The 25,660-nt window shown below is 42.6% G+C and overlaps 1 protein-coding gene across 4 annotated transcripts in view; it reads right to left on the bottom strand.

The window, feature by feature from the left end:
• LOC140738265 (hepatocyte nuclear factor 1-alpha-like) overlaps window positions 1–25,660 on the bottom strand; it is a 219,673-nt gene that overhangs the window by 62,224 nt on the left and 131,789 nt on the right. For all 4 annotated transcript variants that reach the window (XM_073065428.1, XM_073065427.1, XM_073065426.1 and 1 more), the window contains exon 6: window positions 7,159–7,360. In XM_073065428.1, coding sequence (XP_072921529.1) covers window positions 7,159–7,360 — 202 coding nt within the window. The remainder of the gene's footprint in view (window positions 1–7,158; window positions 7,361–25,660) is intronic.

The following is a 25,660-nucleotide window of genomic DNA, read 5'->3' as shown; positions in this document are numbered from 1 at the left end:
AGTCCAAGTTTTGGGCCCAGACATTTCACCAGTGCTGACAGAGCATCTTGGCTCAAAACATCGAAGCAAAATGAACACTTCTGAAACAAGAGAAAGTCTACAGGTGCTGGAAATCTGAGCAACACACACAAAATGCCAGAGGAACTCAGCAGGCCAGGCGGCATCTATGGAAAAAGTACAGTCGATGTTTCCGGCCGAAACCCTTCAGCAAGACTGAAGAAGAAAAGCTGAGGAGTAGATTTGAAAGGTGGGAGGAGGGGAGAGAGAAACACCAGGTGATAGGTGAAACATGGAGGGGGAGGGATGAAGCAAAGAGCTGGGAAGTTGCCAACAGTTTTGAATTGTGCAGACTGCACAGTAGCAGATCTCATAAACAATAATGCTACAATGCACAGATCACCTGGCTTTCAGTGCTGTTGGCTGAAGACTAGATCTCTATCAACACACCAGCAGCGCTCTATTGCCTCTCTTGCAGAGGGAGAAAACCAATTCAACAGAACGTTGCTTGGATTGTAGGGTAAGGAGAGATTGGATAGGCTGGTCTTGTTTTCCTCAGAGTGATGGAGGCTGAGAGGTTCCCCTGATAGACAGACAGAATCTTTCGTCCATGCCTGGAGTGTCAGAATCAAGACAGCATTGGTTTAAAGTGAATGGAAAGAGATTTAAAGAGGATCTCAGAGGAATGTTCTTTACACAGAGAGTGGTTGATATCTGGAATGCAATTCCAGAATTTTTAGTGGAGCCAGATATAATCATTACATTTAAGAAGCATTGAAACAGACAGTTGAATAGGCAAGGTGTGGAAAGATAAGGACCTAATACAGGCAGATGGATTAGTGTAGATGGGCAAAATGGTCAACACAGATGTGATGGGCTGAAGGGCTTATTCATAATTCCATAACTCTCACATTTCATCCCAGTCACGGCATTTCCAACGGTGCAATACTTCTTCAGCACAATGTTTACATATTTCCAAGAGGTATGAAAGCAACTTTGCCTTATTTCTTGCCCTTCCCTGGTTGCCCCTCAAATTGCTCCATCCATTGATACTTCTGCTGTATTAACAAAAGCTTTACCCAAAAATTTTTTGGAGTTCCAGAAATGCTTCGTAAATTGGGCTCAGGTTTCTGAATAGAACCTGTGCCCAAATCTTGCCTCGGAGCTGAGGGAATCATAAACTGAGCCATAGCTGATATTAATCAAAGATTAATCACAGGATTTAAATGCATTAAAGTTGTGCTAAGCTCCTTCCATTTTGTTATATTCAAATGCATTTTCAAATTAGTTAATTTTGTTTGCATTCACCACACTGCTTGGTTCAGGAGCAGCTGCTTTCTTGTAACCATCAGATTCTTGAACTGATCTGAACACTAACCCTACCTCACCAATGGAACACTACTAAACACCTTTTTCGCTACCATGGACTTGTCTCTGGTTGTGTCTCTTTTTTTGCACTAAGGTCTTATTTTGCATAGCTCTTCCTCTCGCCATCTCCCCACTGTCTTGTATAATTTGTCTATAATTTAGCTATAATTTATATTGTGTTGTCTGTGGCTATAGCTGATGCAAGCAAATTTTTCAATGTACCTGTATCTCTCCATATGTGTGCACGTGACAGCAAACTGGACCTGACTGTTTATAAATCTACTCCACACATTCACCATTCTTGCTGTGACAAGAAATCTCCTGGTTGCCTGTTCCTAAGTGACCTCTTATTCATTTGAACCCGAACCCAAATGAACGTGAACACCACAAAAGTGGAAATCTGAGGTAGAAACAAAACATGATTAACAAAAGGTCACCAATACATTTGTGGTGGCGTGATAGCGTAGCAGTTGGCACAATGCCATTAGAGAGCCAGTGACACAGGTTCAACTCCCATCCATGTCTGTAAGGAGTTTGTACGTTCTCTGGGTGGGTTTCCTCCAGGTGCTTCGGTTTCTTCCCACATTCCAAAGAAGTACAGGTTAGTAGGGTCATTGGACACATGTCTGTAATTGGGCAGAGCGGGCTCGTTGGACTGAAAGGGCATCTCGACAATAAATTCTCTCTCTGTAGGAGCTGCCTGAGCGTTTCTAGCAGTTTTGGTTTATTTACTTATGAACACATAACCTCATGCTCACGTCACTCTGTGATTAATCTGCATCTGTTGTCAGGATTTATCTTGCCCTTTTGGTTAACAAACAGCACTGTCAAGGACTTACTAAAAGTGGAGGGAGAAACAAAACCCAGCCAGTGATGATGAAAATTTGCATGATCATTAGCCCCTCCAGATTAAATAGATGCTATAGAGGGGAAAGGAAGAGGAGGAGTGAGGGCAGAGCACAGAAGAATGCTCCCACAGAAACAATGACAGATTATTAGGTGGTTTTGCTAATCCAAACTCACTACCCTGATTTAGGGGTATGAATACACTTAATGGGCACTTTATTAGATACATATGTACACCTGCTCGTTAATGCAAATATGTAATTAGCCAATCATGTGGCAGCAACACAAAGCATTAAAGTATTCAGACATGGTCAAGAGGTTCAATTGTTAATTCAGACCAAACATCAAAATAGGGAAGAAATGTGATCTGAGTAACTTTGGCCGTAGAATGACTGTTGGTTGCCAGACAGGGTGGTTTGAGTATCTCAGAAACTGTTGATCTCCTGGGATTTTTACGCACAATAGTCTCTAAGTTTAGAGAATGATGCAAAAAAAAAACCCAAAAAAGTAAACATCCAGAGTGGCATTTCTGTGGGAGAAACACTTTGTTAATCAGAGAGGTCACAGGAGAATGGCCAGATATATTCCAAATGACAAAATGGCAAGAGTAACTCAAAATATGTTCTGTAACTCCAAAACTTTAAACTAATTGAAAGTAAAACAAAGGAGTCCAAAATGATGCATGTCTTAGTTTGTTTTACTTTAAGCAAAGAATGCACATATCATGATGACATCTGCAATTCACTGATTTTTACAGAAAACATAATTACTTGTTTAAACAAACAAAGAATGCTTAATCAACAACATATTTACAAGATTACTCAACTATTACTGAAACATTAAGTACACAGTACTCCTCCCTGCATGGCTATAAACTCCAACTCAATGGAGAATGAACGTCAACTATTTACACAGAATGTTATATAATACAACTACTATTGTATACTGTACACAGACATCCTCAGCATTGCAAATCTTAAATTGTCATCATTCAGGCCTAAAGACTTAATCACCATGGAGACTTTTTTTTTAACTCTTGGAGAATAAGTCTTTCCTGACAAGGAGGATCACTTTGCTTGGCAGGAGACTTGTGGCTGTGAAACAATCTCAGGTTCTGAGGCCTCCTCCATGATGGTTAAAGGAATCGACTCTGGTACTGCAGCAAGTGGTTCGGACAGCTCTGGACACCCTTCCTCGCTTTCTTTTTTCTTCTTCTAGCTTGTGCATCTTCATGTTGGGAAGGTCCATTTAGTTCACTGGAGTATTGCCTTATTAATCCCCTGTTCACTTTTGGTTTAAGCAATATTACTTGTCTATTGTTAGTTTTTACATTGTAAATCTCAAGGCTAATCAGTCCTGTGTCACCCTCATCATCATCATCAGATTTTTCATCAACAGCATGCAGATTAGTGCTCTTTTTTGAAATTGGGACTTTACTTTGTATCTATTTCTCCTCTCTGTGCAGTTCTATTTATACTTGTCTGATCAACATGCTCTTTGTATGTGACCTGCTTTGTTGTATTTTCTGAAAGTTTCACCTTTAAACCTGTATTGGTCTGGTATATGTGAGCCCCTGCTACAATAGTAACACAATTCATTTGGCCAGGCCAGATTCTGCTTAGATGTTGAAATTTTTTTTACACAGTCATACTTGATTGCTGACTGCAATTCAATTGCATTTCTGTCTGCTGTTTCTATTGAAACAGCAATTTCAACTGCTCTTTTAAATGTAGGTTTTACTTCAGTTAGGTGTCAATTTTGAAAGCTTTCTTGTAAGATTCCACAAACTAAATGATCTCTCAGCACGTCATTAAGCCCATTACTGAACTGACAATGCTCAAAGAATCTCCTCACTTCAGCCACATATGCTGAAATGGACTCCTCTTCCTTTTGATTCCACTAATGAAACCTAAAGTGTTCAGCATTCAACAACTATTTCACTTCTAAATGCTCCTGGATTACTTTCACAATAATCATCAAAACTTGTTTCAGCAGGTTTGGTTGAAGCAGTCAAACTCCTAAGTAAACTGCGTGCCTTTAAATCCAATCTTCTGAGCAAAACTGATACTTGTTTCTTATTTCCTTATTTCCATTTCCTTTAAAATACTGCTCAATGTACTGTAAATACAAAATCCAGTTGTCTGTTGTGCAAAGAAAGGTGTCAATCTTTCCAACACAGCCAACCATTTCTGCTCTTTTTTTTACAATTATTATCAGCCAGTACTCTCTGTTTATGAACCTGCGAATTCATACATTTTCTGCCCCTTTGTTTAAACTCGATCATGTCTTCCCTTCTGAAAAATGCGTGCTGAACTTTCACAGGTAGGTAGTCATCTTGGGTTTGTTTTAACAATGTCTCATTGCCACTGTTATATTTTGTAACTCCCAAACAATAAACCGATTAAAAGGAAAACAAAGGAGTCCAAAATGATATGAGTCTTAGTTCAGTTTACTTTAAGCGAGGCAGGCACATATCACATGGTAGTTTTATGATGTATGCAATTCACTTATTTTTATATATAACCCAAAATGAATTATATAAACAAATAAAGAATGCTTGATCAGTAACATATTTACAAAATTACTCAGATATTTCTGAGATATTAAATACACAAGACAAATAACCACGCATTACAACAGTGGTGTGCAGAAGGGCATCTCTGAAGACACAACACGTTGAACCTTGAAGTGGATAGGCTACAGCAGCACAAGACCATGAACATGTATTCAGTGGCCACTTTATTAGGTACGTTGTGTACCTAATAAAGTGGCCACTGCAAGTACTTTAGCTTTGGAGAGGCACAATATAACACTTCAAAGTCAGCTGTGTTTGTCTTTTCCACTGCATTGAATGAAAAATAGTTCCTCTTCCTCCTTAATGCCTGCACACTCAGGCAAGTTATCACTGGACATTAGTAAAATAGTAATTAAACTTTTAATTCAAGAGCACTCATTGATGGAAATCCTTGTTGGAATGTAATTATGCTCATCTTGCATTCAGCAAAGACAGCACTTCAGAGGACAAGATTTCATTCACATACTTCAAGGCATCACCAAAGCTTTACTTCTCCCTTGCCCCTGATTACCTCCTTATGCAGGGGTTGCTTCACTACAGATGCAGGGGTCCATAGGCACCAACCGCACTCTCTTGCTCCTTTCAGTTGCCCTCCCACCTCTTGTACCCACCCACGCTGATAGTTTCAGCATACTTCTCACCTGAGAAGGTTCTGATACATTGGCAGTGGGAGTGATTAAGGTGTAATCAGAACAGTATCACCTTGTCAGCAACAATTACATGAACCCTGTGTTTTAGCCCAACTGTAGGACTCTATTCACAACTGAAAGCTCAGTGTCGAGAAGCTGTAGGGTTAATTTCCATTCTACACACTCAGAAACAAAACTTAGGCTGGCACCTCAGAAACACCACTGTTCCTTCTGCCCTCTCAAATGAAATTAAAACATTTCATAACACTACTTTGAATGGGGATCCTCCTAATTTTGTGGCTATTATTTATCCTTCAATGAACTGTACTGAAGCAGATGATAAAAACATTTGTATCATTGGTACCAGTGGGCCAATGTGTGCAAATTAGATGACGTGGTTCACTACACTATCACAGTGCCTACACTCCAAAAGTTCTCTATTGGCTGTAGTGCATTTACTAACATCATGAAGGTGCTACAATACGACAAGACATAAGAGCAAAATTAGGCCATTCAGCCCATTGAGTCTGCTCCACCATTTGATCAACTTCATTCTCCCCATAACTTTTAACACTCTTACCAATCAAGAGCCTCTCAACACCTGCTTGAAATATAACCAATGACTTCACCTCCACAGCCGTCCATGGCAATGAAACTCCCTCTGGCTTAAGAAAATCCGCCTTATCTCTGTTTTAAAGGGACGTCCTTGTATTCTGAGGAATAAGTAAAAATTCTTGGACAAATCTTCATAATATCAACTTCTCATTTGAATCAATGGTAGGCTGGAATGCTATTTCTTTGAATGAGAATTTTTGAATGAAACGTCTTGAACAAACTGATGTAAAATCCATCACTTTTTTTTTTATTGTATTAGATGAACACGTAACATTTGCCCCTACAGGTGAGATGTTTTTGGATGACTTTAGCCAAAATCCAGTTGAGACGTTCAGACCACAGCACTCGGATGGTACGGACATCACTCCAGCCACCATATTTGCCAACTATGGGTGGTTAAGAAGTGTCTGGGTTTTGAGGTCTCTCCAGCTTCTACTAAACATTCCAGTACTTTTTCTTTGACCTACATGTTATCTAAGACCATATCTGCTTGAAATATTAACAGGGTTAAAAGAAAGGCTCATTCCTAATCGGAATAAGCCTCCTTACACCTCCACCAAAGATGAGGCTACATCAACAACATTTGGGAGATCAGACTATACTGTACACAAAACATCTGCCATTTTCTCATAGTTAATAACCGTCATTACTCATCAAAGTACGTCTGTGGAGGATTTATAATGTTTACTCGAGATATTCAAGGAAATAAAATATCCCAGCGTCCTTGATGGGATGCTACAGCTGCTACACCATCTCTGTGCTGACATTATGCATGGCACAATGGCACAGCCAATCAAGTCGTTATCTCAAAACTCCAGAGACCTGAGTTCAATCCTGACTTCTGATGCTGTCTATGTGGAGTTTACCCATTTTCTCCCTGTGATTAGATGCATCCCTCTGGGTGTTTCAGTTCTCTCCTACGTCTCAAAAACATGCAAGTCAGTAGGTTAATCTGTCACTGTAAATTGCCCCAAAATTGTAGATCTATAGTAGGCTAATGGGATTGTGATAAGAAAAAATGGGCTTAATATAGGCTTAGTGTAAAATTATTGGTGCCAACTTGGAGAGCCTTAGTGACAGGTGATATCCCAACCACTGACACCATGCAGGATCTCTGTGGCTACTTACCAATCACCAGTGCGGAAGCTCCTCCATTTGCTAGTGCAGGTGAAAGGCAGGTTGAGTCACTGGGTGCGATAGCCATGACGCTCGGTAAGGAAGCCATGATGAGGTTCTGGGTCTGCTGGGCTACAGTCGGCGGGTTGTGTTGCAAGCCATGGAGGGCAGTCAGTGTGCTGACAGGGGGAAGCGTTCCTCCTGAGGCAGCTATCTATGAAAGGAAATGCACCGGGTTAGAAAGAAGAGGCACAGCGTGAGATATTGCATGTTGGCATGTGGCACCGCAGCCACACCCAGGACTAAAAAAACCTCCAGATTGAATTTCACAAAGCTGCACTGTATTCTGGCTTATTCCAGCAATTATTTGAGTTAAAGCTTCCTTGGTGCCAGATTTTAAGGGACACAGTTAGGAGACAGTATGTCACCTGCTATTAGTACAAAATTAGAGAGGGGCTGTGCACAAAATGGCTGAGCTCTAACACTTCCTGTTATGTAAAATAATTCACCAAGGAACACAGGAACTTAACAACGTCCCCGTCAGATAGAGTGGAGAGATTGATAGGAAAATGATTTTTAAGTTTTGAAATAAAGCCAGATCGTTATTGTCTATGGTGTTGTTATGTTGATAGAAGTGCTTTTTGAAAGCAAATGCTGCATTAATTTCCTCTTACGACTCTGCACTTCTGAGGATGCAGTGTGTCTTGGGAACAACCATAAGGACAGAAGTCATTGTAGTACAGTATTCATAGAAACATAGAAAACCTACAGCACAATACAGGTCCTTCTGCCCACAAAGCTGTGCCAAACATGTCCTTACCTTAGAACTACCAGGGCTTACCCATAGCCCTCTATTTTTCAAAGCTCCATGTATCCATCCAGGAGTCTCTTAAAAGACCCTATCGATTCCGCCTCCACCACCGCCACCAGCAGCCCATTCCACGCACTCACCACTCTCTGTGTAAAAAACTTACCCCTGACATCTCCTCTGTACCTGCTTCCAAGCACCTTAAAAATATGCCCTCTCATGCTAGCCATTTCAGCCCTGGGGAAAAGCCTCTGACTATCCACATGATCAATGCCTCTCATCATCTTATACACCTCTAACAGGTCACCTCTCATCCTCTGTCACTCCAAGGAGAAAAGGCCGAGTTCACTCAACCTATCCTCATGAGACATGCTCGTCAATCCAGGCAACATACTTGTAAATCTCCTCTGCACCTATTCAATGAAGAGTTTGTTAAATCTATTGGAAAAAAGCTGCAGAAGGCTGTAAGCTCAGTCAGCTCCTTCACGGACACTAGTCTCCCCACCATCAATGACATATTCAAAAGGCGATGCCCCAAGAAGCCATCATTTAGGACCCTCATCATCAAATATTAGAGACTACAGCTTGAACTTGAAAGTTTATCGAAGAGACAAGAGAGACTGCAGGTGCTGTAAATCTGGATTAACCACACACAAACTGATGGAGGAAATCATCAGGCCTGGCAGCATCAACGGAGGTTAAAAGAACAATCAACATTTCATTCTGGGACCCCTCGTCAGAACTGGTAAGGAAAGGAATTGAAGCCAGAATAAAAGGGTAGGAGGAGGAGGAGGAAGGAGCACAAGCTGGCAGGTGAAGGGTGAATCCTACTGGGAGGGGAAGGCAGGAGGGCGGCAGATGGAGAGAAATGGAAATCATGTGAGTAGCTGGGAGTTGATAGTTTATAGAAGATACACATTAATACCTGGAGCATAGAACAATACAAGCACATGATATTGTGCTGACCTAATTAAACTACTAATAAAAGTTGACTAAGCTAATCCCTTCCCAATCCCTCCATTTTCTTCATATCTGTGTGTCCATCTAAGAGACTCTTAAATGCCTCTGTCATGTCTGACACAGGCTGTGCATTCCAGTTCCCCAGCACTCCCAGTCTAACAAACTGCATTACTCATCTTCTTTGAATTGATGAGGCAATTTCTTTTTAAACACAGGAGTGGGTGTCTGGAACATCCTGCCAGGCGAAATGGTGGCAGGAAATACAAAAGCTTTAAGGCAGACACATGAACAGGCAAGGAATGGAGGGATATGGACCATGTGCAGATAGATAGAATTAGTTTAAATGAGCATCATAGAGTATTACAGCACAGAAACAGACCTTTTCTTCCATCTAGTCTGTGCCAAACTATTATTCTGCCTAGTCCCATTGACCTGCAATAGAGTCATAGAATACTACAGCACAGAAAGAGTTAGCGTCATGGTCGCCATGGGTCAAGGGCCTGTTCCTTGCTGCACCGTTCTATGTGAAAAAGGAACAAGATTCAGAGACAAAGCAGATTCCCTGTTGGGGTAGGGAAGAGGGGGAACACTCAAAGTCTTGTGGGAATCTCAACTATTCCACCACCATTTATCATTCAACAAATCCAGTGAACGTGAACTCATCGGAACAGGCCACGCGCACTGAGGCGAGTGCAGAAGTCAATGAGAATTCAGATCATCCTAGTTTTCACTGCTGTTGTCAGGGCATTCAGCCGTAGGTACGAGTGAACAGTTTTCATAAATCAATGTATTGGTTGACACAGGTGTACCTGTCAACATGATAAGTGATGAACTTTTAATCGTCTTCATTCACTGAGGATATCTCCTCGCAACAGTTTGATGCTTCTGACAATTCTGGAAACATTTTCATTGCAAATGACTTTCAAATCCAAGGGTGCCAATGTGCCACACAAGGTAATCTCAAGCAACTTTGATTCTTTTCTTAGTTTTGACATGGTGTCATGATGATCATGTTATAGAATTCTCGTGCTCTGTGATTAAAACTGGTCCGGCTAGTCACAAAGGAAGAGTCCCAAGACACAGAAGGTCACCGAGAGTTATACCAGCGTGAGCGTGCCAGCAAAAATGACAACAAATAACAAACTTTACAAAGTACCAAGACAAGACATTTTCTTATTTTCCCAGTTCTGATGAAGGATCATTAACTCTTTTTTTTCTCTCTCTCTACAGATGCTGCAAAACCTGTTGAGTGTTTCTGGCATTTTTGATGTCAAATCTCCAGCATCTGCAGTCTTTTGATTTCCAAAATGTTTTGTCTCTGTGTCTAACGGAAAATCAATCACAAAATTGATCAGTGGTCACGGAGGATGCATCTGCTACTGGTGTCCCACACATACTCTGCAAGATTTGAACAAGCTCAAGATCATAGAGTGAAGCCAGGCCTCTTAGCCCAACTGGTCCATGCTGATCATGGTTCCAAGCTAAGTTAATGCCATTTGCTAATGTTTGGCCCAGATCTCCCTTAAACCTTCCACAGATCTCCTTATTCAGACCACATTTAGAGTATTCTGAGTAATTTGCTACCCATACGTAACAAAGGATGTGCTGGCTTTGGAGACAGCCCAGAGGAGGTTCACGAGAATGGTGCCAAGAATAAAAGTGTTAACATACAATGTTAACCCTTGCTTTGAACTTGAAGGCTCTGGGCCTGTACTCACTGGTATTTAGAAGAACAAGGGGAGTTATCATTGAAACCTACTGAATATTGATAGCATCAGATAGAGTGGATGTTGAGAGGATCTTTCTAACAGTGGGTGAGTCTAGGACCAGAAGGCAGGACCTCGGAATACAAGGACACCCCCTTACAATAAGGGCAAGAAAGAATTTATTTAACCACAGTGTGGTAAAATCTGTGGAATTGACTGCCACAAATGGGTGTGGAGCCCAAGTCTTTGGGTATATTTCAACCAGAGGTTGATAGGATCTTGATTAGTAAGGTCATCAAAAGTTAAATGAAAAAGGCAGGAGAATGGGGTTGAAAGAAAAAATAAATCAGCCGTGATAAAATGCAGAGCAGTCACGATGGGCCAAACGGCCAAATTCTCCTCCTATTTCTTACGGTTACATGCTGTAATTGTAATTGCTAATGGAGTTCATGGCAAGCAGTCCTCATCACAGCCACCAAGGAATTATGAAAATCAAACAATATTTAAGGCAGAAGGCACAACTTCCAGGAATAGAGCGAACACAAAAATCACACAGCGATGGTGTCAAATTCACAAGTGTTGATGTAAAGTAAATAGCAGAACTTCCAAAGGGTCATGATATGGTCAAACAGCAAGGAAACAGGCTCTTTCGTCTACAGGGTCTGCAGCAACCTAATTATACTAATCCTAATCTAATTCTACTTTATTCTGCCCACATCCCTTCAATCCTCCCCCAGCCCCACCTCCCCGTCCCCGATTGTACCCTTCACCACATTCAGGGCAATTTCCAGTGGCCAGAGAACTTCTGAAACAGAAGAAGCACATGCAGTCAAGGTGACAACATGCAAACTCCACACAGACAGCACCCAAGTTTCAAGACAAACCTGGGCCGGTGCATCTGTAAGGCAGCAGTACTACCTGCCGCATCACCGCGCCTCCCACAGATTTTACGGAAACACACCACGCAACCTTTGGAAGTGCGGAAGTCGAAGTCCGATGGTCAAACCCTGGAGACTGGCGGCTGAAGGCCTGTCCCAGGGTTGGAGGACTGTCCGTGTGTGTCGATGACCGGGAGGGAGGTGAGGGGCTTTTGGTACTTATTGTGTTCTGCATTGTGGGTACACCATGTTGGCACCAGAATGTGAGGTGATGCTTGCAGGCTGCCCCCAGCACATCGCTACTCGTGTTGTGGTTGACGCAAATGACGCATTTCACTGTATGTTGCAATAGATAAATCTGAATCTGAAAGGAATGAAGTGGATTAGGAAGGCAGTTTGCGACCACCTTCTCAAGGGCAACCGTCTGTGAAGCCCATTTCCATACAATAAATACGCTCAGTGGTAGTACACTCAGCAAGGTACACCTGCTCATTAACACAAACCATCCCCAGCTGATCACACCCCAGTGTGTAGATTATGATTGCATTTGTGAACAGTCAGAGGCTGGATTCAAGTCATTGCAATCTCATGCACTGAATCAGAGAATCAGGCCTCCCACTCAATGTCTATAAGGCCATAAGGCTCAGGCCATTCAGCCCATCAAGTCTTCTCCATCATTCTCCTTCCCTCTCAATCCCACTCTCTTGCCTTCTCTCTATAATCTTTGATACCCTCACTAATCAAGAACCTGTCATCCTCCACTTAAATATACTCAATGATTTTGCCTCCACAGCCATCTGTGGCAATGAATTCCACAGATTCACCACCTTCTGTCAAAAGAAATTCCTCCTCATCTCTGTTCTAAAGGGCATCCTTATATTCAGAGGCTCTGCCCTCTGGTCCAGGACTCCCACTATCGGAAACATCCTCTTCACATCCACTCCATCCAGGTTTCAATGAGATCCCCAAACTTCCAAACTTCAGCGAGTGCAGGACCAGAGCCATCCTCATGCATTAACCCTTCCACTCCTGGGATCCTTTTCATGAATTTCCTCTGGCCCCTCTCCAATGCCAGCATTGATAAGGACCCAAAGAAGGGTCTTAGATAAGGTCCCAAAACTGCTCACAACACACACACACAAATAGAAACACTCCCTGGTGGAGGAAGAGACACAAGCACGCACGCTCCCTGGTGGTCTGAGTCTCTGGAGGAATGGCTTTGATTGCATCTTACTGCCAGATCTGTGTAGGTTCCTCAGCCAGAGGTGTCATGAGTCATGGGCACAGGTTCAGTCCTTGTTGTCGAACAGCCAACCTTTGACACAGTGGAAAGGTAGAGAGAGCAAAGAGACCGCACAAGATGAACGCACCAAGGCAATTGCTCTGAGGTCCGTGCTCAATGCGCTGTATTTCATCCCACACTCTTCATCAGTCGGAGTTTGTGACACAGAATGTAACACCTTGACCCTGAGGGCAGACTGAGATCTTAGAAAAGCCACGAAGCCTGCACTCTTTCCACATAGCCTTCAGAAAGGATATGAGGTTGCTTTCTTTGGCAGCACATGCATTCTTAACTCACTCCCTATGTGCACACACAACTGACTAATGGTGCTAATATCAGCTTCAGCAGCCAAGACGTAAACATTCAAAGCCACAGGCAAGGCAGTGTGTGCCCTAGAGTGGTGCTGAAGTGAGGGAGTGAGCATCGCTGGCTTCCCTGTGGGATGTTTCATGGTGAGCTGTGATTGTAGAAGCACTCTGTCAGCTTGCCTTCTTCTGCCAGTCTGTCACCATCTCCCTGCCCTTACCCAATTATCGCCCACCTCCCAGACACAGGGTGTCCCAGCGTCGCGGACACTGTGTGGAATTGTACCTTTCCCTGAAAACGCTGGGCACAGGTCCACCAGTAATGCTTCGGAAAGTTTCGCTTCAGCCAAAACCAGCAGAAGTAGCACGCAGGCAGTCAAATCAGTGACTTATCCAAGGAGCCCGTCCTGCTCGTCCGCTGGTGTTGAAGTAGGTTGGTAGGTCTCCTGAATCTGGGGAGCATCCTTTGCCAGGTGACTGGAGGTGACCTGAAAATGTGTTGTTTTGTACCAGCAGTAAGTGCAAGACACACAAAGTACCCCGAGATACAATTAGAAATAAGATAAATAAACAGCGAGGTGGTGTCCATGGTCCATTCGGAAATCTGATGGCAGAGGGGAAGAAGCTGTTCCAAAACTGGCCAGTGTGTGTCTTTGTGTTCCTGCACCATCTCTGATAGTAGTAATAAGAAAAGGGGGCATGTCCCAGATGCTATGAGTCCCACTCTGACACTTCACTTCCTCTCCCCTGCCTATTTCTTTCCCTTGGATCCCCTCCTCCTTGCCTTTCTCCTACTATCCACTCTCCTCTCCTATCAGAGTCTTTCTTACACTATAAGACCATAAGACATAGGAGCAGAATTAGGCCAACTGGCCCATCGAGTCTGCTCTGCCATCCAGTCATGGGTGATCCTTATTATTCCTCCTCCTCAACCCCAGTTCCCAGCCTTCTCCCCGTAACATTTGATGCCATGTCCAGTCAAGAACGTATTAATCTTTGCCTTAAATACACCCAATGACCTGGACTCCACAGCTGCATGTGGTAACAAGTTCCACAAATTCACCACCTTCTGGCTGAAGAAATTTCTCCTCAACTATGCTTTGAATGGGTGCCCCTCTATCCTGAGGCTGTGCCCTGTTGTCCTAGACTCTCCCACCGTGGGAAACATCCTTTCCACATCTACTCTGTCTAGGCCTTTCAACATTCAGAAGGTTTCAATGAGAGCCCCCCCCCCCCCCCCCCCCGAATTCCAGCGAGTACAGATCCAGAGCCATCAAACATTCCTCATATGATAACCCTTTCATTCCTGGAATCATCCTTGTGAACCTCCTCTGGACCCTTTCCAATGCCAGTACATCTTTTCTAAGATGAGGGGCCCAAAACTGTTCACAATACTCAGGGTGAGGCCTCCCTAGTGCCTCAGCAATACATCCTTCCTCTTGTATTCCAGACCTCTTGAAATGAATGTTAACATGGCGTTTGCCTTCCTCACCACCGACTCAACCTGCCAGTTAACCTTTAGGGTGTTCTGCAGTAAGATTCCCAAGTCCCTCTGCATCTCTGATTCCTGGATTTTCTCCCCGTTTAGAAAATAGTCCGCACATTTATTTCTACTACCAAAGTGCATGATCATGCATTTTCCAACATTGTATTTCATTTGCCACTTTCTTGCCCATTCTCCTTATCTGTCCAAATCCTTCTGCATCCTACCTGTTTCCTCAACAGTACTTGCCCCTCCACCAATCTTCATATCATCTTCAAACTTGGCCACAAAGCCATCTATTCCATCATCTAAGTCAATTATTTACAGCATAAAATGAAGTGGTCCCAACACCGACCCCTATAGAACACCACCAACCAACCAGAAAAGCATCCTTTTATTCCCACTCGCTGCCTCCTGCCTATCAGCCAATGCTCTAACCATGTTAATATCTTTCCTGTAATGCCATGGGCTCTTAGCTTGGTAAGCAGCCTCATGTGTGGCACCTTGTCAAAGGTTTTTTGAAAGTCCAAATATACAACATCCACTGCATCCCCTTTATCTATCCTACTTGTAATCTCTTCAAAGTACAGGTTCATCAGGCAGGATTTTCCCTGAAAGAAACTATGCTGACTTTAGCATCTTGTCTGTGTCACCACATACTCCATCACCTCATCCTTAACAATTGACTCTAACATCTTCCCAACCACCGAGGTCAAGCTAATTGGTCTAAAATTTCATTTCTGTTGCCTTCCTCCTTTCTTAAAGAGTGGAGTGACATTTGCAATTTTCCAGTCCTCTGACACCATGTCAGAGTCCAATGATTTTTGAAAGATCATTTCCAATGCCACCACAGTCTCTAATGCTACCTCTTTCAGAACCCTAGGGTGCGGTTCCTCTGGTCCGGGTGACTTATGTACCTTTAGGTCTTTCAGCTTTTTGAGCACCTTCTCTCTTGTAACAGTAACTGCACCCACATCTCTTCCTTCACACACTACAACATCCCGAAAGATAAACAAATGGCATACTGCTAGTGTCTTCCACACTGAAGATGGATGCAAAATATTAATTTAGTTCATCAGCCATCTCCTAGTCCCCCATTATTAATTCTCCTGCCTCATTTTCTAGCGGTTCTATATCCACTCTCATTTCTCTTTTATTTTTATCCATACTTGGAAAAACTTTCACTATCCACTCTGATGTTCTTCTCCTGCCCTTGGCCTTTCCCACCCACCTGGCTTCACCTGTCACCTTCCACCCAGCCTTTTCCCCCTCCTCCCCCCCACCTTTTTATTCTGGCATCTTCCCCCTTCCTTTCCAGTCCTGATGAAGGGTCTTGGTTTACTCTTTTCCTTTGACGCTGCCTGGCCTGTTGGGTTCCTCCAGGTGGGGGAGGGGTGTGTGTGTGTGTGTGTGTGTGTGTGTGTGTGTGTGTGTGTGTGTGTGTGTGTGTGTGTGTGTGTGTGTGTGTGTGTGTGTGTCTTTAGTGATGGATGGTGAGCAGTGCTTTGAGTAGTAGTGGGGTCAGTGCAGTCGAAGGTGTGTGTGTGTGTGTGTGTGTGTGTGTGTGTGTGTGTCTTTAGTGATGGATGGTGAGCAGTGCTTTGAGTAGTAGTGGGGTCAGTGCAGTCGAAGGTGTGTGTGTGTGTGTGTGTGTGTGTGTGTGTGTGTGTGTCTTTAGTGATGGATGGTGAGCAGTGCTTTGAATAGTAGTGGGGTTAGTGCAGTCGAAGGTGTGTGTGTGTGTGTGTGTGTGTGTGTGTGTGTGTGTGTGTGTGTGTGTGTGTGTGTGTGTGTGTGTGTGTGTGTGTGTGTGTGTCCTTAGTGATGGATGGTGAGCAGTGCTTTGAGTAGTAGTGGGGTCAGTGCAGTCGAAGGGGTGTGTGTGTGTGTGTGTGTGTGTGTGTGTGTGTGTGCGTGTGTGTGTGTGTGTGTGTGTGTGTGTGTGTGTGTGTGTGTGTGTGTGTGTGTCTTTAGTGATGGATGGTGAGCAGTGCTTTGAGTAGTAGTGGGGTCAGTGCAGTCGAAGGTGGAGAGACCCAAACCCTCAGGTAAGTATTTCACTTCTCTGCTCCTGCCAATACCCAGCTGGTGCAGACCTTCTTTAGAAAGACACAGAACTCAGCAGAGGCAAAATCTGCTGTGAAAGAAGAGCAAGTCTCAGATCTAAATGCAAAAATAAATATAATAAAAATGAATAATGGGCCCAGGCACAGTTTGGATGCTTGATCCAAAATGATGTCACAGAATGGACAGGTGGGCAGGCTCCAATCGCCAGAGTCCTATCTCATCTTGGATCAAAGTAAAAAGGTGGCAGAAATGCACACATCCTGAAAGATAAACAAATGGTATGTGATACTGAAATTTGCTGTTGGAAACAGCATGCTTAGAAATGGATGTTCTGAAATGATTGTAAAGCAGCAAATCATTATTCCACTGACTGAAGAGTCAGTTGCCATCGAACGTTGCACACTTCTGTAGTACTGCCCGGCCCTCCACCTCAGATGTTGGGCCTGAAATTAGAACGTGAGGAGAGAGCTTGGCTCAGTGACTTCTCTCACTGGCTATTTATTCTGTGTTAAACAGATTTCCAGGTATAGAACAAGAGAAAAGGAATCATTATTTGAACACATGTCCGAGCAGCAATCTTTATGTGGAGTGCTGAGATCTAAGAGCATTGAGTACGACATTAAAGATGGGGTTGGAGGTGATTGTGGGCAGGCTTGATATGAGGGAGAAGGTGAGCAGCACCTTGAGTAGCTGTGGGGTCAGAGGTGGAGAGACTCAAACATTACACTGCTCTACTCCTGCCATTATCCAGCCCCATGAAATTAAGACCATCCATCCGTTATTAAGGACCCAGGACATGCCCTCTTCTCGTTGCTACCATCAAGGAGGAGGTACAGGAGCCTGAAGACACACACTCGATGATTCAGGTACATCTTGTGATCCTCTTCCCCTCTGCCATCAGATTTCTAATCAGTCCATAACCCCATGAACACTACCTCGTTACTCCTCTTTTGCATTATTTATTTTATTTCTTATTCTAACTTACAGTCCATTTTTTAAAATGTCTTGCACTGTACTGCTGTCACAAAACAACAAATTTCACAACAATTGTCAGCAACAATAAACCTGATTCAGGTTCTGACTGTATGCTGACTGTATGGTTCATGTTTGCTGTTGTGTGCTGGGGCAGCAGGCTGAGGGTAGCAGACACCAACAGAATCAACAAACTCATTTGTAAGGCCAGTGATGTTGTGGGGGTGGAACTGGACTCTCTGACGGTGGTGTCGGAAAAGAGGATGCTGTCCAAGTTGAATGTCTCCCATCCACTCCATAATGTACTGGTTAGGCACAGGAGTACATTCAGCCAGAGACTCATTCCACCGAGATGTAACACTGAGCGTCATAGGAAGTCATTCCTACCTGTGGCCATCAAACTTTACAACTCCTCCCTCGCAGTGTCAGACACCCTGAGTCAATAGGCTGGTCCTGGACTTTATTTCCACATGGCACGATTAACTTATCATTATTTAATTATTTATGGTTTTATATTGCTATATTTCTTCACTGTTCTTGGTTGGTGCAACTGTAACGAAACCCAATTTCCCTCGGGATCAATAAAGTATGTCTGTCTGTAAGACCATGGAAGTCGGGTTGGGATGCAAAGCTGACACAAAACAGGAGGTGGCTGTCGAATTTCATGGTAGCTATATTTCAATTGGAAGGGGTTGCTTAAGCAATTTATACCCGGTTAAACAGGTCTTTGGGTATACAACAGAGAAAATAAAATCACATTTATTTGATCAAATTTCTAACCGGCAGTTTGTCAAACAGAGCAGCTCTGCTAAATGTTTCAGAAAGATGTGAACAAGCAGAGAGGTGGCACATGCTGCTCATTATGGTCAACTGTGAATGGTAAACCAGGGACTGGGGTCCACAGAAAAAGCCCCAAGTTCCTGCTCGGACACTGATAAAGAGTCGACTGTCAGATGAATGCTAGAAAAGCAGTCTCATTAACACTTCGAACAAAAAAGAAAGAAAGATTAGCTTTATTTGTCATATGTATATCGAAACATACAGCAAAATATGTCACTTTGCGTCAACTACCAACACAGTCTGAGGACTGTACTGGGGGCAGCCGCCAGGCTCACCACACTCTGACGACAACGCTTCATGCTCAACCTTAAACATATGTCTTTGAAGTGTGGGAGGAAACCAGAGCACCCACAGGAAACCCATGTGGTCATGGGGAGAACGGACAAACTCTTTACAGTCAGTAGCAGGAAACAAACTGCAATCGGTGATCACTAGCTCTGTAAAAAATGGCTGTGCTAACCACTATACTACTAGAGTAATCCCTCAATATCATTCCAGAGACATTATCCCTGCTATCTAGACTAATATTTATTCTTCAAAGAATAACATTAACTGATGATTACTGAATTGCTCATTGACCACACACAAATCTAGTTTCCACACTACTCACACTGCAACAGTAACTACATTTCAAGTTCAAGTTTATTTCCATTCAACCATACGTCTACACAGCTAAACAAAACTTCATTCCTCCTGGACCAAAGAACAAAACATAGTATATATAGTCACACAGGGCACATACAGTTCCAATCCAGCACATACAGTCACAAAATAATATTAGCACAAGTCCCTGAGTGACATGCTGAAGCTTAGCGGATTAACAGAATGTTACTGACATTGTTATAATAAAACAAACAGTCCTATAATTATGGGAAACAACAGCAATAAAAGATGAAATGTGACCAGTGCAAGGTGAGAGTGTGTTTGTAGAGTTGGAGAGTGAGGGGCATTCAACACGAGTACTGGATGGCAGCCAAGGTGTTAAGATGTGTAACAGACTGAGAGACGAAGCTGTTACCTAGCTTTACAGTTCTGGTTCTTATGCTGCAGTAACTTCTGCCCAACAGCAGGAGGTAGTAGCGATTGTGGGACAGATGGGAGGGGTCTTTGCCAATGCCAATTGCCAATGCTGGAGGCAATCTGACACCTGTCCTGAATGGAGGCAAGAAAGACTATGATGATGAACTTTGTTGTTTGTCAGTAAGGACAAATTGCTTTAGGGAATTTTGAGGTTTTAAAAATGCTATCTAGGTTATTTTCATTCCCTTTTAACCTCACTTTCTTTCTTTATTTACCCCCATACAAATACCCTGGAGGTAAACAAAAAAGGCAAAAAAAACAAGTTAAATGAATAGCTCTCTGAGAGTCCAAGTGCAGGCAAATGAAGTCGTAGCGAGATCCACATCAATTTGGGTTTTAAAAGCATGGGTTTAGAATATAGACTCACATTAAATAGGTACAAGTTAGACAATGCTGTGTAATCTGCAATGCCCCATTAGGGAAAGGATATTAAAATCACTGAAACCGCACAATGAATCTATGGAGTGACATTGCAGCCAAAGGATATCAGAGCAAGTTCAGCTGGAGCAGAAGTAGTTACAATTTCATGGAATGGTTTTGATAGGACGAAGAGGGAAAAATGATTTCATCTATCATTAAGACTGTCATTAGGAGAATGAGCGGTAAGGTTATGAATGATACCTTTATGAGGCAAACCTGTTAGAGCGTGTGATGATTTGCAACAGGGAATTACTGAGGTAGAGACAAGTATATATTTTAAAGGAAGATAAATATTCCAAACATAAATTACTGGGCTATTGTGAGACAGCAAGGCAGTAGGATTATCTTTAACTTGTTCCAACGAGAAAACACAGCATACATACGACCTTCTATGTATTATAATAGAACATAGAAAATTACGGCACAGTACAGGAATTTTGGCCCACAATGTTGTGCCAAACTTTTAACTTACACTAAGATCAATCTAACCCTTCCCTCTGACATAGCCCTCCATTTTACTATCATTCATCTGCCTATCTAAACATTTTTTTTTAATGTCTCTAATGTATCTGCCTCTATCCCCACCCCTGGCAAGGCATTCCATACACCCACCATTCTCTGTGTAAAAAACGTACCTTCTGACATCCCCCCAGAATTTCCTCCAATCACCTCAAAATTATGCCCCCTTGCATTAGCCATTTCCACCCTTGGAAAAAGTCTCTGGCTGTCCACTCAATCTAAGGCTCTTTTTATCTTGTCCACCTCTATCAAGTCACTTCTCATTCTTCTTTGCTCCAAAGACGATAGTCCTAGCCAGTATTACCCGGATCTGATGATAAATCTCACTCTTTTATGAGGTTTTCAGTGATGGGCTCTTATTTACCAGGGGCTTCCAATTGTAAAATTTTGCTTTTTTAAAAAAAATCAGTAAACGCTTTATAGGAATTTGTACAATTCCATGTGCTAAACTCTAAGTTTAGTAATATTACACAGTAAAAGCTCTGCATGGCTCATAGCACCGTGAACAAACTGTCATAGTGAAAACTTTCTGAGAGACGAAGGTGATCTAATTACTGAGAGAAGTGGAGCATCTACCTTCCTTCTGTCGCTAATGAGGCTCATGAGTTATGAATAGTAACAATGCGATAGAAGGTAACAAAATACTTCAGATTCATTCGCCTGGTTTTACTTCCCTCTCCACCCCAAATACCATTCCTTACCAAGGCAGTGTGTGATTAATGAGCCACCAGGTATCGATCAAACACAAACAGCAATGGGACAACCCACCTAAAGAAGATCCTGTGCAAAGCCTGGGCCAGTGCATTTTATCGACGATACTAAATTGTTTAAACCAGGTCAGTGCTTTATAAAACCATGAGAGACATGGATAAGGTAGATAGTCACAGTCTTTCCCATGATAGAGGAGTCTAAAACTTGAGAGATTTCGTGTAAGGTGAATGAGGAATGGCTCACAGGGTTCTGAGGGGCATATGTTTAATATATACAATGAGCTCTCAGAGGAATAGTATACATACAGTTACAACATTTAAGACATAGGAAAAGGTTTAGAGGGATATGGGTCAAATACAGGCAAATGTGAGATGGGACGAACAGCCTGTTTCCGTGCTGTACATATTATAAATCTATGAACGTCATTCCAGAGCTGTGTAAGATGAGGTGAACTCACATTCAGATTTTCCTGCCTGACTTGGTAAAGTGATAAAGACATTTCAGACAGGGATACTGGACACTGCTGAAATGTAATGTGTTATCATCACCATCCAATCTAATTACGTCAAAGCACAGCTCATCATCGAAACAATCAACTGTACTACTAAAACACAGTTCTACAGCAACAGTTACAAACTGATCCACTTTGACAGAGAGAGACACGATCAGCATCGTATCACATCAAGCAGTTGCTCAGATAGAACTTTTCCTCCTTCCTGTATGACATCATTATGAAATTAAAAGTAACAGTTTAGGAACACCTAAAAACAGATTGGGAGATCTACTACCACTTTAAGGGCATTACATAAAGGCAAATCTTAGACACAAGAGGTTATGCAGATGCTGGGGATCTGGAGCGATACACACAATGGATAGAAGCGATACTCAGCAGGTCAGACAGCAACTCCCTCTTGCCATCTGGGAAAAGGCACCGAAGCATTCGGGTTCTCATGACCAGACTATGTAACAGTTTCTTCCCCCAAGCTATCAGACTCCTCAATACCCAGAGCCTGGACTGACACCTTACTGCTCGATTGTCCTGCTTATTATTTATTGTAATGCCTGCACTGTTTTGTGCACTTTATACAGTCCTGGGTAGGTCTGTAGTCTAGTGTAGATTTTTTTCTGTGTTGTTTTTTACGTAATTCAGTCTAGTTTTTGTACTGTGTCATGTAACACCATGGTCCTGAAAAAAGGTTGTCTCATTTTTACTATGTACTGTACCAGCAGTTATGGTCAAAGTGACAATAAAAGTGATTTGACTTGGCTTGATCTATGGATGGGAATAAACAGCTGACATTTCATGCCGAAACCCTTCATCAGGACTCATCAGGTCTTAATGAATGGTCTAGACCCAAAACATTGACTGCTTATTCCCATCCATAGACACTGCCTGACTTGCTGGGCTCCCCCAGCACATTGTGTGTATTACATATAAACGCAAATTGTTATTGTCATAGTGACACCATTTGTTATTGCCATCCACATTACAAACCTCCCAGTAAAGTCTCAAGTGCATAAATCTGCCTGAGGACTGAGGTTGTCTTTGGTCACTGTTCCACTGAAGCACTGAGAGAGCACAGCTCCATCAGAGATGGCAACTTTAGGGTAACCTATTAAACCATGGCTCCCTTTGCCCTTTGCCCCAAAGAATTCTTCAGCTCTACTTCAAAATCTCGAAGTTGAACTTACGGTCATAAACACAAATTTATGTACGCACCGGAGCAATGAAAAAGTTATTTGTAGCAGCATCACAGAAACAGTATTATATAAGCAGCATTCACAAGAAAAACAAAAATTTATATTTAATTCTTCACAAGAAAACACAATGGGGATAAAAAGTGTCCACTTTAATGCAAAGCGGCCAAGAGTTCATAGTGTTACTAAACTGCAGCAATGAGGGTTTCACTGGGATGGTTCAAGAACCTATGGGCTGCAGGACGTGGCAAATCTTGAATCTGGTGTTGTGGAACGTCAGGCTTCTGTACTTCCTGCCAGTGAAAAGATGGCATGGCCCTGACAGAGGTAACCTTCCTGAGGCAGCAGCAACTGCAAATGCCACCGATGATGGGGAGGGCCGTGCCCATGATATATTGAGCTGAGTCCACTTCGCCTAGCGTACACCTAGTGTACGGCCAATGCGTATTTCTGAATTAACATTTCTAAATAAAAACACTGATGATCTGCTTAGGGAACTTACTAACACGCCATGTATTATACTGTAAGAGCAACTACAGGTCAAAAGTACTTAATTATTCAGAAAATGGCTTGGGACATCCTGAAGTCATGAAAGATGTAGAAATTGTGCTTTTCTCTTTTTGCATACCAATATAAAGTCACAATTCACCACAATGAAAAGCAAAGTCTCAAAAAAGAAACAGAAGTCTTCCCTACCAACCAAGTACAGTCTCACAGCTGTGCTGACTTGATTGTGGTTGAAGTAAGAGATTAAAGCTGAGCTACGAAGCATATAACAACTAATTAATGATTCAGCCCTTGATTATTCATTAATAAGCCTAATTAGAAAATGCTTGTGTTAGCATTGGGTTAGAAGGAGAAGGCTAAGATGACTATGCTATGGAATGTCCAGACAAGACATAAAAATTTGGTTGCTTTGGGTGAGGTATGAGAGGATATATACTAACAGTAGAATCATACTTCAACTCGGAGTCAACTACCAGAAAAGATGTAGAATAAATTGGTGTTGGAGTGATGGGGTGGTTCTTGTGATGCAGAAATCTAAAACCTACTGGCTTTGGGAAAATGTCAGAATCAGGTTTAATATCACTGACATATATTGTGAAATTGTTGTCCTGTGGTTGCTGTACAGTGTAATACATAAAATTACAATGAGAAATATATAATTAAATCAGCGAAACAAAAATAGTGAAGTAGTTTTCATTGCTTGGTTCATTCTCTGTTTGGAAATCTGAAGGCAAAGAGGAGGAAGCTCTTCCTAAAACACTGAGTTTATATCTTTTGGCTCCTTACCCTACTCCCTGATGGTAGCATTGAGAAGAGGGCATGTTCTGGGTTGTGAGGGTCCTTAATGATGGAGGAACAGGACGTTTTTTTTAATGTGCTGTCACCAGGTCTAATTGAAATAGTCGTAAACCAAAAAAGTATTTTGCTTAGCCTAATAATAGATCTCTATTTCAAGAGATTTGTTTTATGAAGCGCAAAAGCAATTGACAATTTCCGCATGGTTAACGAATCTGAGAATGTAAAAGGCTGTTTTCAGAGCTTCTCAATCAGACAGGCCAGTTCCCCACCCTTCTCCACTCGGGGAGAAAGGTCACAAAACGTAGAGTAAATTGTTCACTTCCCCGTACCCCAGCAAAGCAGCAACTTTGCGACTGATGTTTGATGGATTAAGTGGGCTGTTACTAGGCCCATGCAGTCACCAGTCATCTCCTTGACAACTCTACATTCAGCTGAATAAATTTGGAGAAGATAAGGCTTGTTTACTGCAGAGTGCTGCTTGCCTTTTGGCTCCAATCTATAAACTGAACAAATATATTCCGACCAAAATGCTTTTATATTCCGGCGTCTATGGGCTTACTTGTAACTTGCAAATGTCTGTGGAGAAAAACATGGTTGCTCGACTTAAAAACACTTATTTTGAAAAAACATTGCAGCAACTTTTCCTCTGCCACTCCAGCATGTTCTAATTCTGTACAATTCAATAAGACTGTAAGATATGGAAGCAGAATTAGGACGTCTGAGTCTGTTCGCCATTATCCTGTCTACTTACTAATCAAGAACCTATAAACCTTCATTTTCCAGTGACTTAGCCTCTACAGCTGCCTCTGGCAATGAATCCCATGGATTCGAAGTACATTTACTCTCAAAGTATGTACAGTGCAGAATATAACTGAGATTTGTCCTCCTCAGGCAGCTAGGAAACAAAGAAACACCATGGAACCCGTTCAAGAAAATATCAAACACCCAAAATGCAAACAACAGAACAAATTGCTGAAATGGCAACAAGCAAGCGCACAACACATAGAATATCAAACATCAAACCAGGAGTCCAGTAGTATTGGGTTCAGTTCGGTTCAGCGCTGCGCCAGTAGCCCGCTGCAGGCCGCAGGACCATTCTTTGCTGAAGTGCCCCAGTCCGCATCTATCGCCCCAATCAAACCGCTCAAAGATAGCAAATTGAAAAAAGGAGTAACCAGAATCCAGGAGCATGAGCAAAAAGAACCTCAAAGTCCTCCAGCATGAGTGCACAACCTCGCTGATCAATCCTTGCAATGCGGATCCCAAGACTCCAACACCACCTTCCAGCTATAAACATTCCTCCTAATCTCTGTCCTAAAGGGACGTCCTTGCATTCTGAGGGCGTGCCTCCCAGCAGGTTGCAGCTTCTTTCTGATACCTTGCCTCACTGGCCATGCTTCAGGTCCAAGCCAAATCTAGTGCAGGAGCTGTTAAGCCAAGTCCCCACCTGCTCTCCTCAGTTACCACAAAGGATCCATGC

The sequence above is a fragment of the Hemitrygon akajei genome, chromosome 14, assembly GCF_048418815.1.
Source record: "Hemitrygon akajei chromosome 14, sHemAka1.3, whole genome shotgun sequence".
Lineage (NCBI taxonomy): Eukaryota > Metazoa > Chordata > Chondrichthyes > Myliobatiformes > Dasyatidae > Hemitrygon > Hemitrygon akajei.
Note: the sequence above shows the minus strand (reverse complement) of the source record. Positions and strands in the feature narration are given on the sequence as shown.